General features: G+C 46.3%; 3 protein-coding genes and 1 pseudogene across 3 annotated transcripts in view; 1 reads left to right on the top strand and 3 right to left on the bottom strand.

The window, feature by feature from the left end:
• LOC146521847 (uncharacterized) overlaps positions 1–13,410 on the bottom strand; it is a 69,540-nt gene that overhangs the window by 51,803 nt on the left and 4,327 nt on the right. The gene's annotated exons all lie outside the window — the stretch shown is intronic.
• On the top strand, positions 1,162–3,196 carry LOC146521849 (uncharacterized; annotated as a pseudogene).
• LOC146521839 (uncharacterized) overlaps positions 5,460–13,410 on the bottom strand; it is a 121,997-nt gene continuing 114,046 nt past the window's right edge. Inside the window, exons 2-5 of the mRNA XM_085140744.1 lie at positions 7,689–8,040; positions 7,444–7,505; positions 7,148–7,335; positions 5,460–7,033 (exon numbers count right to left, since the gene is read on the bottom strand). Of these exons, the coding sequence (XP_084996870.1) occupies positions 6,771–7,033; positions 7,148–7,335; positions 7,444–7,505; positions 7,689–8,018 (843 nt within the window). The 5' untranslated portion in view covers positions 8,019–8,040 and the 3' untranslated portion in view covers positions 5,460–6,770. The remainder of the gene's footprint in view (positions 7,034–7,147; positions 7,336–7,443; positions 7,506–7,688; positions 8,041–13,410) is intronic.
• LOC146521848 (uncharacterized) overlaps positions 8,128–13,410 on the bottom strand; it is an 8,422-nt gene continuing 3,139 nt past the window's right edge. Inside the window, exons 2-3 of the mRNA XM_085147459.1 lie at positions 8,517–10,089; positions 8,128–8,192 (exon numbers count right to left, since the gene is read on the bottom strand). Coding sequence (XP_085003585.1) covers positions 8,581–10,089 — 1,509 coding nt within the window. The 3' untranslated portion in view covers positions 8,128–8,192; positions 8,517–8,580. The remainder of the gene's footprint in view (positions 8,193–8,516; positions 10,090–13,410) is intronic.

Here is a 13,410-nt window from a genome sequence, read left to right as displayed (position 1 = left end):
GCCAGAAGAGGACGGGGGGGGAATGTCTCCCCTGCACCCTGGTGACACACCCGCACCCCAAGGCCCTACCTGTGTGGGTGGGTGTGGTGGAGCGGGAAGAGGGAGGTAGCCGGGGATGGGGAGGAAAAGAAGGGAGGGGAGGATGTCCCTCCCTAGGGCCAGCTGCCCCGCTGACCCCAGTAGGCACCCCCGTCCTCTGGTATCCACCAAGGCAAGGGAGCCCAGGCCCATCCAGACCGGGGCCTACGGCAGCAGCACCGCCAAGCCCCACAGGACCCGGGGCAGCCCACCCTACCCCACCGCAGAGGAAACTGTACCCACCCCAACATTCAATCATCTCCCAGACTACACAAGACAACAGACACCCAGGTTAAGTTTATTCTCCACCTCTCCTATGTCTCTCCCCCACCTGCAGAGTGGACTCCTGCAAGGATGGAACAACCTCCCTGCCAGTTGAAGAGCCCCCCCGGTTAGGCCGATGCACAAGAGGCCCCCTGCGCCAGGGCTGAGCCCCCGTGCACCCACCCGCCCACAACCTCGGCGACACACCGACGAGGACCAAAGCCCCCAAGGCCCAGCCAGAGCCCCAGCACGGAGGCGAAGCACCCCCGAACCCCAAACCCCCACGCCCGCCCCGGATCCACTCAGGGGCAGCCAGGCCACCAGGCCAGTAACCTACGTCCGCCAGCACAGACCATCCTCCAGCCCCGCTGCACGCAGCCACGAGGAGAACAACCTCTGAGAGCGACCAGAGCCACTAACCAGGTTATGAACACAACCCCCGGGTTAAGCCCTCCAGGGATAACGTCTCTAGGGGTCCTCCAGGTGCCCTAAGCCCATCCCAACCTCCACATCAACCACAATAGCCAAGGCGGGACCAAACCACGACCCCCTACCCCCGCTAGGTGATGGAGCCGATCAAAGGAGCCCAGAGGGATTGATCTAATGTGGTGGCAGAGGCTATATCGAGACTAATGTGATCTATTAGATAGTTTCTATATTGGCTAGAATTAAGATTATTTTTATTTTTCCAGTTCATGAGGACCGTTTTCTTGGCGATGCATAGGGCAGTAAAAAACGACTGTATGATGTATACTGTATAATGACTGTATTAGTTTCTGTAGTGACATCATCCAAATTTTCCAACAAGCATAGGCATAGGCATGCTTCTAATGGTGGGCACATGAAGAACATGAGGGGCGTGAAAGCTCGGGGAACCCTTAACCAATTTTTGTCCACCAGGCCACGGCAGAAGCAGATATGGTAAACACTGGTTTGTTTGTTTTTAAACCCTCTGGTTAAGGTTAAAATGGGCATGTGCAGTGAATGTCAGTGCTATGTGGCCAGAAGTGTGATAATATAATTTTTTTTGTGTAATAAACAACTGCAAGGATAGATGATTACAACAAATAGATAAGTAATACATAAAAGTAATACATAGATGAAAAATGATGATGAGTTATGATGCGTAATCATGGGAACAAGTGGGTTTACAAACGGGAGCAAAAGCTGAAATAATGCCTCTACTGAAGCCAATTGCACTAAATGCACTAAATGTGCACTGTTTCAAGAATATTTTTCTTTCTATTGTTTTCTATTAATTTATATAATTTTAAGTTAAGCAGGACAGAGTTCTTTTAAAGAAAGATTTACTTTTATTCTCAAAAGTTAAGCATGACAGGCTTCTGTTTAAGAAAGAGACCTGTTTTATTGTGTTAATGTTGTCATTTTGAGCTAAAAATAAATGGCTAAATGATTTTTGTTTCCCATGTGTTGATATCACAAAGAATACGCATCTACTTAAATCAAATTCAAGTCAAATGGTTAAAAAAATAATTTCACACACAAAAAAAGAGCTAAAAAATTCACCACACTGGGAAGGGTGAAGACAACTGGGTTGCCCGGCCCTGGCCACGAGGTGTCCCTTATTTATTTCTCAGGGAGTTGGCAACCCTAATTGTTCGCCACTGAATTTTAGCTGTTAAAGCATGCTTCTAGCTCAGAGTAACAAAGGTAGGACGATTTGGCACTTAATTTTACCCATCAGAGTATTTTTCTAGCTAATATTCACAAAGTTAGGACAGTTCGCCACTTAATTTTGTGTTGTGCGCAGAAACAACAGCTAGGATGGTTTGTCAGGTAGGATGGATTCCCAGGACACCGGTGCAGCCGAAGGTAACATAGACCCCGCTAGCTGTCACCCGGCAGGCCCCGAGCAGCAATGGAAAGAGGATGCCTGGGTGGCGGTGAGAAGGAAACATAGTCTTAAACAGAAGCCCCAGGTACACCACCAACCTGTTCATGTGTCAAACCGTTTTTCCCCACTCGGTGACACACCTGCCAAGGATCAAACTCTGGTAATTGGAGATTCTGTTTTGAGACATGTGAAGCTAGAAACAACAGCAACCAAAGTCAATTGTCTTCCAAGGGCCAGAGCAGGCGACATTGAGGGAAATTTAAAAGTGATGGCTAAGAGTCTGTGTAAATTCAGTAAAATTATAATTCACGTCGGCAGTAATGACACCCGGTTACGTCAATCGGAGGTCACTAAACTCAATATTGAATCGGTGTGTAACTTTGCCAAAACAATGTCTGACTCTGTAGTTTTCTCTGGTCCCCTCCCCAGTTGGACCAGGAGTGACATGTTTAGCTGCATGGTCTCCTTGGCTGTCTGAGTGGTGTCCAGAAAACAATGTGGGCTTTATAGATAATTGGGAAACTTTCTGGAGGAAACCTGGTCTTGTTAGGAGAGACGGCATCCGTTCCACTTTGGATGGAGCAGCTCTCATCTCTAGAAATCTGGCCAAATTTATTAAACCCCCCAAGATGGGACTATCCAGAGTTGGGACCAAGAAGCAGAGTTGCAGTCATACACACCTCTCTGCAGCTTCTCTCCTCCTGTTATCTCCCCAAAACCCCATCTCCATTGAGACTATGTCAGCTCCCAAACAGACAAAAAACAAACTAAAAACCAGCAAAAAAGGACTTAAATATAAAAAAATCACAAAGAAAGAAAAATACAGTATCCACATCTGAACCAAAGAGTAAAACAGTGAACTGTGGATTTTTAAACATTAGGTCTCTCTCTTCCAAGTCTCTGTTAGTACATGACTTAATAACTGATCAACAAATCGATTTATTCTGTCAACAGAAACCTGGTTGCAGCAGGATGATTATGTTAGTTTCAATGAGTCAACACCCCTAAGTCACTCTAGCTATCAGAAACCTCGGGGTTTCAGTTCCTAAATTCTGATTCTGATTCTGATTCATTCTGATTCTGATTCCTATCTAATTGCACAATTAGTACAAAAAACACATTTAAACATATAAGTCTAATCAACAAAACACAAATTACTAGTTATTTCTTATTTATTAATATTTCAACTACTTATTGTTTCAACCTTAAATATCTTATAAAAATGAACTTAAATGTGAGAGTTGCCTATGACGGCAGCTAAACTCCCATCAAATCACTTGTGATTTCCACACATGAACTTATGAAATGTAAACTGTGACACTGCTTCTAATAGTGTCACAGTCTTGTGTATAGGTCTTTCAAGTAGAACTGGTTTACTCAGTCTCTTTCCAAGGTCATCTAACAATGAGTCACTCATTAACAGTTGTACTTTGTGTATACATCGATCTTCACTCGGGTGTATGGCAACAACTTTGGCCAACTTCCAGTCGTTTCTTGATGCTTGGTCATCTTGTACGATCAATATGTCATTGACCTTTGCATTTCTGTTTGTTTTGTGCCACTTTTGTCTTTGTTGTAGGCTCAATAAATACTCTTTCTTCCATTTGTGCCAAAATTCATTGGCCAAGTACTGGACTCTACGCCATCTTTTGCAAAGATACAAATCTTCCTTTACAAAGTCTCCCGGTGGTGGCAGTAGTATTGATGACTTGTCTTTCCCAGGCTCCACCCATATGACTGGCAGAGGGAGGATTCATCACAAACTCGCAGCCTAGCTGTTTCAGACTTTCCTGATCCATTTCCTTTACTGCTTCCAGAAACTCACGTCTGGCTCCCCCAAAATTTGTGCCTTGATCTGATTGCAACTGATGTACATTTCCACGCAAAGCAATGAATGAACACAGTGAGTTTAGAAAAGCGTCGGTTGACATATCGAGTAGCTCTATGTGCACCACACGAGAGCATAGACAGGTAAATAGAAGCCCATAACGCTTCAGTTCTTTTCTTCCTTTTTTAATGTAGAACGAGCCGAAACAATCCATCCCACAATACGTGAAGAGAGGAGTTGTATCCATTCTCTCACTTGGTAGGTTTGCCATCTTTTGCTCTTCTGCTCGACGTCTGAATTTCCTGCACTTAATACAGTTGTAGATAAAGGATGATACTGCTTGACTGCATCCTAGTATCCATATTCCATTTGATCTCAGCTCATTTATCGTCATGCCCCATTCTTGATGTTTCACTTGCTGATGATAGCAATCAATCAGTAACTCTGCGATATGGCAAGTCTTTGGTAAGATGACTGGGTGCTTGATGTGTGGATGCAATGTAGAACGCTCTAATCTACCTCCCACTTGTTAAATCCTCCCAATTCTTTTGATCTTTGGGCTGAAGGAAAGACAATACTCGGTGTATAAATGCTCAATCAACAATCATTTTATTCCATACAATTCAACACTTTATGAGCATACACCATCCGGAGGGGAGATGAGTGCAGGAGTGTGTCCGCCTGTTTGCGAAGTGTCTGAGCGTTTCTTACATTTTTATAGCTTCGGCCCCCCTCGAAAGTCATAAAACCTAAACATCCACATACTTTCTAACTTTCAGTGAGCCCGAGTTATGGCCTTGGCTCCCTGTTTTTCTGCTTCCAACAAAGGTGGGGGTGAAGCTCCTGTGGAATGTGCTCTGTCCTCTCTACTATCAGAAAAGCAAGGAACAAAACAGAAAACAAAGGCCATGAGTCCAGAGTAGTTTATAAGCACAAGAAAAACAGTGCAACACAAACACTGGGGGTCAGGGAAACAGGTCAAAAACCAAAAAACACTGGAGACCTAGAAACAGTCCAAGAAATCAAAAGTCCAGGAATACAGAAATGATCAAACAAAACCAGAGCGGATCTCAACAGGAGTCCACGAAAAAGTTCAGGGGTCGACCATGCAGACGGCAACGGTCATGACGGGGAAACAATTCTAGGGGCCGACCGTGCACGCGGCAATGGCGGCGGCGAAGACAAAACAAATCAGGGGGCCGGCCATGCGGGTGGCAGTGGCGGCAACAGAGCAGGTCCGGAGGTCAGCCGCGAAGCCAGCGGCGGCGGCAAATTCTTTCAGGAGGCCTCCCTCGACAGCCATGATACCAACTTTGGGGCCTGGAAAGTGGCCGACGAAGGCGAGGTGGAACAGGCTGAGTTGGCTCTGATGGCGCTGTTGCAACCACAGGACCAGACGAGGCAGGACCAGACGAGGCAGGACCAGACGAGGCAGGACCAGACGATGTCTTTGGGGGAACAGACAGCCTCTTCCTTCAGAGAGCCTAAGTTACAGCCTGCAATTTATGTCTCTACCAACTGCCTGTGCCCTTGCTGAAAAGTACATGGCTGAAAGGCTGGCTTAGAAACATTAACCACCTCCCTTTCAGCTGACTTGAAAACAGAACTTGAAGCCTCCGGAAATTTCACAGCAGTTCAAACATTTCTCCCCCCAGATTTAAGTAGAGTAGTCTTAGTCATTTTAACACAGAAAATGGATGGATGGATGAATGGATCGATGGACATATTTGAAAGGTATGGCTCTCTCTTGCAAGCTCACCCCCTGACATATCTGAGTGTGACACTATCAGGTTGTGAGGAATTATTGCAAAAATTCATTTAAGGAAATGACATAACAGAAACCAATCTGTAAATATTCTGTTTTTATTAAAGCTTTTTACATGCAGTTGTTGCACATCCTGAAAGTTCCCTGATTTGTTTTTTATTTACCCAAACCTAAATAGTGTTAATTAATAGTGTTAATTTCTCATAAAGATGTATTCTGGTCATTTTGACTTTTCTTACAGAAAATGTGCAAATTAAAAGAAATTTCACAGAATACATGTAAAGATACTTATAAAAATACATTTGTATAAATAAGAAAAGTGACAGTGCATGTTTTGGGACACCTGAAGATCCATTCTTAACACTATTACATGTAATTTGTGATATATACTGTGTATGATATATATGAAATAGAACTCAAAATATATAATTTTACAAGCATTTAGAAACAATGAATTGATGTAAAGAATGAAAAAATGCTGTCGATAATTATATTAAAAAGATGAAAAGAAGAAAAAAATAAGAATTTATGTACTTTTGGCCTCATATTCGAAAGAGGAATAGTTAACAGACATGAAGACAGAGATACACTTACAAGCAAAAGACCTGGACTTCACTTAATTTCAGGCCACTGCATAGTACTAATTACTAAGCCTCTATGTTACGGGGCACCCACAGTATATATTTAAATGTTTTGCCCATGCATTGTCAGGCTTTTTATTGGTGATTTAATTAACCGGATGCTTAAAATTATTTGTGTCATTCTGTTCAGGGCAGGGTCATTCCCACCTGAAAATATTTTAATGTAGATAAACATACTAGAGCTACTCTTTCTGATGTGTCCAATTAAAGTGCACCTGAACGAACCCAACAACCCTTATAAATAATAACATATCAGATTTCTGCTGACATTACATTTTTTTCATGTTATTAAAAGAGATCGTGTTCTGTTGGCCTTTCACATGGAAACCAGCACAGATGCTATTGCTGGCTTGATAGAAGGCATAACAACAGCACCAGGAGGAAAGCAATCCTGGGATTAATCTTGTGGGATACTCCACTTGAAACTGTAGTTGTAGGTACAACAGTTGTAGCTGAAGCAGTAGTGGAACTAGTAGTCAGTGCAGCAGTAGTGGAACTAGTAGTCGGTGCAGCAGTAGTTGAAGTAGTAGTCAGTGCAGCAGTAGTGGAAGTGACAGTGGTTGGTAGAGGTGTGGTGGAATTGTCCGTGACAATGACAGGAACTATAAAATATTTTTCAAAAATAGATTAATATATATTTCTGTACAGACTAAAATAATTTATTTATCACTGATTAATTACCAAACTAACTTTTGTTTGCATTTTCTAATACTCACCAGAAGTTACTGATACTGTCTCAGGAAGTATTTGGATGGTGAAATTAATGCTGGATCTGTTAATAGCATCTCTTAAAGCTTCAACAATAGTAATATTATCTGGGACTTGTGCATTGGGAATTGTTTGATTGAACACAAGCTCCACCAATGCCTCAGTTCTATCCACTTGTTTTTGGACTATAACAGATCTGTGTCATGAAAGAGAGTGAGGCAGATGTTACATGTCACTTTTAACATTCAAAATGAAATTTAATTAATAAGTGTGTGAAAAATAACCAATGTTAAAAAACATCTACCTGAACCCAATCACAATGGCACGGATGAAGTTAAAAAATTTTGCTCTGTATATTCTATCACACTGCAAAAAAATAAACACAAAAAGAAAATTTAAACCAGGTGAAACAACTTCAAAATTACATTATCTAAAAACCCTTATTTAAAATACATCATTTGAAATACATCTATCTTTTGCTCCTAGATTTGTTCTCTAGATACTGTTTCAGTCAATATGTAATTTGTATTAAGTTCAAATATTACTCACCGTCTCTTCAACTCGTTTTTTGCGATCTTGATATGCACTGCTGGTAGGATCTGCGAGATCAGGTACATATGGTTCAAGGAACTGTAGAAACAGAACAATTTGGACAGGTCCAGTTGGTGCTTTTGTAGTTGGGATAGTGGTTGGAGTTGCTGCAACTGTTGTTGTAGTTGCAGTTGTTTCTGGTGGAGTGGCTGTTGTTGGAGCAGTGTCACTGATGTTGATGGAGGCCCTTTCGATGTCAAAGCCGTTCACATTTGAGGCTTGCCCGATCAAAACATTCCTAATCTCAGTGTCATTTGGGACAGAAAAGTTTACAAACTGAAGTTCCATGGTGTTTATGACTGATCCCTTCCTGCAAATGCAGAAACACAAGTTATTGTTTTGCATATTAGCTTTTTAGGTCAATGCCCTACATGATATGTCAAAATGTGGAAATTACCTGAAGCTCACCACTTTCAAGGAGACAAAAGAAGAGAGGAAGGCCTCAATGTAAGCAGGTTCAATCTACACACACAAAAGAGATTTTCTTAAAACTATTTTTTCTGTTGTTTTTTTTAAATATTTGACATACGTATGAACATTATAGACATCTCCTTGTGTGTGGAAAGTTCATCCCTTTGAATGAAGAATAACAAAAAAGAAATTATATTGAACTGAAGTGCTCTGTAGGGATTGAAACAGACTGATGTGTTAGGATTACGGTCATGGTAGAGGTGCTTATGTAGTTAAACAAAAAAACTCAACATGAAAATATTGTTGGAAAAGGGCATTAACCTAGTACTGAGAGGAAATTAATTTCACAAAGGATTTTGGGAAAAAGTTACTGACCTGTTTCTTTATCATTAAAGATCGACTTGTAAAGGCTGCAGATGATGAATTCAACAAGTCTATTTCAAAATTGCTCTGAAGTGACCTGAATGTGACATATCTCATTACTGTATCCCTGCCAGTTGTTGGAGGGGTTTTTGTGTTTTGAACTGCTGTTGTGGTTGTTGAAGGAGCGGTCATGGTAAATGGAAGGGCTGTGGTGGAGGGCGGGGCTGTGGTGGTTGATGGGGAAGGGGCGGTCAATGTTGGAGGTGCAGTCGTAGTTGTTGTTGCGGCTGTTATGGTTGTCAGAGATGCTGTTGTGGTTGTTGGAGCTGTGGTTGTGGTTGTTGGTGTTGCTGTTCTGGTTGTTGGAGCTGCAGTCATGGTTGTTGGTGCGGCTGTTGTGCTTGCTGGAGCTGCACTCGTGGTAGTTGGAGCGGGTGTTATGGTTGTTGGAACTGCAGTTGTGGATGTTGGAGCCGGTGTTGTGGTTGTTGGAGCTGCAGTCGTGGTTGTTGGTGCGGTGGTTATTGATGTTGGAGCTGTAGTTGTGGTTGTTGGAGCAGGTGCTGTGGTTGGTGGAGCTGCAGTCATGGTTGTTGTTGTGGCTGTTATGGTTGTCAGAGCTGCTGTTGTGGTTGTTGGAGCTGTGGTTGTGGTTGTTGGTGTTGCTGTTGTGATGGTTGGAGCTGCAGTCATGGTTGTTGGTGCGGCTGTTGTACTTGCTGGAGCTGCACTCGTGGTTGTTGGAGCCGGTGTTGTGGTTGTTGGTGCGGCTGTGGTGGTTGTTGGAGCGGGTGTTGCGGTTGTTGGAGCTGTAGTTGTGGTTGATGGAGCTGCAGTTGTGGTTGTTGGAGCGGTTGTTGCAGCTGCAGTCGTGGTTGTTGGTGTGGCTATTGTGGTTGCTGGAGTTGCATTCGTGGTTGTTCGAGCTGCAGTCATGGTTGTTGGTGCGGCTGTTGTGCTTGCTGGAGCTGCACTCGTGGTAGTTGGAGCGGGTGTTATGGTTGTTGGAACTGCAGTTGTGGATGTTGGAGCCGGTGTTGTGGTTGTTGGAGCTGCAGTCGTGGTTGTTGGTGCGGTGGTTATTGAAGTTGGAGCTGTAGTTGTGGTTGTTGGAGCAGGTGCTGTGGTTGGTGGAGCTGCAGTCGTGGTTGTTGTTGTGGCTGTTATGGTTGTCAGAGCTGCTGTTGTGGTTGTTGGAGCTGTGGTTGTGGTTGTTGGTGTTGCTGTTGTGATGGTTGGAGCTGCAGTCATGGTTGTTGGTGCGGCTGTTGTACTTGCTGGAGCTGCACTCGTGGTTGTTGGAGCCGGTGTTGTGGTTGTTGGTGCGGCTGTGGTGGTTGTTGGAGCGGGTGTTGCGGTTGATGGAGCTGTAGTTGTGGTTGATGGAGCTGCAGTTGTGGTTGTTGGAGTGGTTGTAGTGGTTGTTGCAGCTGCAGTCGTGGTTGTTGGTGTGGCTGTTGTGGTTGCTGGAGTTGCAGTCGTGGTTGTTGGAGCTGCTGTTGTAGGTGTTGGTGCGGCTGTTGTGGTTGTTGGAGCTGCAGTGGTTGTTGCAGTGGTTGGTGTGCCTGTCGTCGTTGTTGGAGCTCTACTTGTGGTTGTTGGAGCTGCAGTCGTGGTGGTTAGTGCGCTTGTTGTTGTTGTTGGAGCTGCAGTAATGGTTGTTGGAGCTGCAGTTGTGGTTGTTGGAGCTACAGTCGTGGTTGTTTTAGCTGCAGTTGTGGTTGTTGGTGCGGCTGTTGTGGTTGTTGGAGCTGCAGTCGTGGTTGTGGGTGCACTTGTTGTGGTTGTTGGAGCTGCAGTTGTGGTTCTTGGTGCGGCTGTTGTGGTTGTTGCAGTGGGTGTTGTGTTTGTTGGAGCTGCAGTCATGATAGTTGGTGCATCTGTTGTGGTTGTTGGAGCTGCAGTCGTGGTTGTTGGTGCGGCTGTTGTGTTTGTTGGAGGTGCAGTCGTGGTTGTTGGAGCTGCAGTCGTGGTTGTTGGTGCAGCTGTTGTGGTTGTTGGAGTTGCAGTTGTGGTTCTTGGAGCTGCAGTTGTGGTTGTTGGCGTGGCTGTTGTGGTTGTTGGAGCTGCTGTCGTGGTTGTGGGCAAGGTTGTTGTGGTTGTTGGAGCTGCAGTCGTGGTTGTTGTTGCGGCTGTCGTGGTTGTTGGTGCGGCTGTTGTGGTTGTTGGAGCTGCAGTCGTGGTTGTCGGAGCTGCAGTCGTGGTGGTTAGTGCGCTTGTTGTTGTTGTTGGAGCTGCAGTAATGGATGTTGGAGCTGCAGTCGTGGTTATTGGACCTGCAGTTGTGGTTGTTGGTGCGGCTGTTGTGGTTGTTGGAGCTGCAGTTGTGGTTGTTGGTGCGGCTGTTGTGGTTGTTGGAGCTGCAGTTGTGGTTGTTGGAGCTGCAGTCGTGGTTGTTGGAGCTGCAGTCGTGGTTGTTGGTGCGGCTGTTGTGGTTGTTGGAGCTGCAGTCGTGGTTGTTGGAGCTGCCGTTGTTGTTGTTGGTGCGGCTGATGTGGTTGTTGGAGCTGCAGTCGTGGTTGTTGGAGCTGCAGTCGTGGTTGTGGGCAAGCTTGTTGTGGTTGTTGGAGCTGCAGTCGTGGTTGTTGGAGCTGCAGTCGTGGTTGTTGGTGCGGCTGTTGTGGTTGTTGGAGCTGCAGTCGTGGTTGTTGGAGCTGCCGTTGTTGTTGTTGGTGCGGCTGATGTGGTTGTTGGAGCTGCAGTCGTGGTTCTTGGAGCTGCAGTTGTGGTTGTGGGCAAGCTTGTTGTGGTTGTTGGAGCTGCAGTCGTTGTTGTTGGAGCTGCAGTCGTGGTTGTTGGTGCGGCTGTTGTGGTTGTTGGAGCTGCAGTCGTGGTTGTTGGTGCGACTGTTGTGGTTGTTGGAGCTGCAGTCGTGGTTGTTGGTGCGGCTGTTGTCGTTGTTGGAGCTGCAGTTGTGGTTGTTGGTGCGGCTGTTGTGGTTGTTGCAGTGGGTGTTGTGGTTGTTGCAGTGGGTGTTGTGGTTGTTGGAGCTGCAGTCATGGTAGTTGGTGCGGCTGTTGTGGTTGTTGGAGCTGCAGTCGTGGTGGTTAGTGCGCTTGTTGTTGTTGTTGGAGCTGCAGTAATGGTTGTTGGAGCTGCAGTTGTGGTTGTTGGAGCTGCAGTCGTGGTTGTTGGTGCGGCTGTTGTGGTTGTTGGAGAGGGTGTTGTGGTTGTTGGAGCTGCAGTCGTGGTTGTTGGTGCGACTGTTGTTGTTGTTGGAGCTACAGTCGTGGTTGTTTTAGCTGCAATTGTGGTAGTTGGTGCGGCTGTTGTGGTTGTTGGAGCTGCAGTCGTGGTTGTGGGTGCGGCTGTTGTGGTTGTTGGAGCTGCAGTCGTGGTTGTGGGTGCACTTGTTGTGGTTGTTGGAGCTGCAGTCGTGGTTGTTGGTGCGGCTGTTGTGGTTGTTGCAGTGGGTGTTGTGGTTGTTGGAGCTGCAGTCATGGTAGTTGGTGCGGCTGTTGTGATTGTTGGAGTTGCAGTTGTGGTTCTTGGAGCTGCAGTTGTGGTTGTGGGCAAGCTTGTTGTGGTTGTTGGAGCTGCAGTCGTTGTTGTTGGAGCTGCAGTCGTGGTTGTTGGTGCGGCTGTTGTGGTTGTTGGAGCTGCAGTCGTGGTTGTTGGTGCGACTGTTGTGGTTGTTGGAGCTGCAGTCGTGGTTGTTGGTGCGGCTGTTGTCGTTGTTGGAGCTGCAGTTGTGGTTGTTGGTGCGGCTGTTGTGGTTGTTGCAGTGGGTGTTGTGGTTGTTGCAGTGGGTGTTGTGGTTGTTGGAGCTGCAGTCATGGTAGTTGGTGCGGCTGTTGTGGTTGTTGGAGCTGCAGTCGTGGTTGCTGGTGCGCTTGTTGTTGTTGTTGGAGCTGCACTCCTGGTTGTTGATTCGGCTGTTGTGGTTGTGGGAGCTGCAGGTGTGGTTGTTGGTGCGGCTGTAGTGGTTGTTGGAGCTGCAGTCGTGGTTGTTGGTGCGGCTGTTGTGGTTGTTGGAGCTGCAGTCGTGGTTATTGGACCTGCAGTTGTTGTTGTTGGTGCGGCTGTTGTGGTTGTTGGAGCTGCAGTCGTGGTTGTTGGTGCGGCTGTCGTGGTTGTTGGAGCTGCAGTCGTGGTTGTTGGAGCTGCAGTCGTGGTTGTTGGTGCACTTGTCGTGGTTGTTGGAGCTGCAGTCGTGGTTGTTGGTGCGGCTGTTGTGGTTGTTGGTGCACTTGTCATGGTTGTTGGAGCTGCCGTTGTGGTTGTTGGTGCGGCTGTAGTGGTTGTTGGAACTGCAGTCGTGGTTGTTGGTGCTGCTGTTGTGGTTGTTGGAGCTGCAGTTGTCGTTGTTGGAGCTGCAGTCGTGGTTGTTGGTGCGGTCGTTGTGGTTGTTGGAGCTGCAGTTGTGGTTGTTGGAGCTGCAGTCGTGGTTGTTGGAGCAGATGTAGTGGTTGTTGGAGCGGCTGTTGTGGTTGTTGGAGCTGCAGTTGTGGTTGTTGGTGCGGCTGTTGTGGTTGTTGGAGCTGCAGTTGTCGTTGTTGGAGCTGCAGTCGTGGTTGTTGGTGCGGTCGTTGTGGTTGTTGGAGCTGCAGTTGTGGTTGTTGGAGCTGCAGTCGTGGTTGTTGGTGCAGCTGTTGTGGTTGTTGGAGCTGCAGTCGTGGTTGTTGGTGCGGCTGTTGTGGTTGTTGGAGCTGCAGTCGTGGTTGTTGGAGCTGCCGTTGTGGTTGTTGGTGCGGCTGTTGTGGTTGTTGGAGCTGCAATCGTGGTTGTTTGTGTGGCTGTTGTGGTTGTTGCAGTCGTGGTTGTTGGAGCTGCAGTCGTGGTTGTTGGTGCGGCTGTAGTAGTTCTTGGAACTGCAGTCGTGGTTGTTGGTGCCGCTGTTGTGGTGGTTGGAGCTGCAGTCGTTGTTGTTGGAGCTGCAGTCGTGGTTGTTGGTGCGGCTGTTTGT

The sequence above is a fragment of the Neolamprologus multifasciatus genome, chromosome 3, assembly GCF_963576455.1.
Source record: "Neolamprologus multifasciatus chromosome 3, fNeoMul1.2, whole genome shotgun sequence".
In the NCBI taxonomy this organism is placed as follows: Eukaryota; Metazoa; Chordata; class Actinopteri; order Cichliformes; family Cichlidae; genus Neolamprologus; species Neolamprologus multifasciatus.
This window is presented reverse-complemented; position numbering and strand designations above follow the sequence as displayed.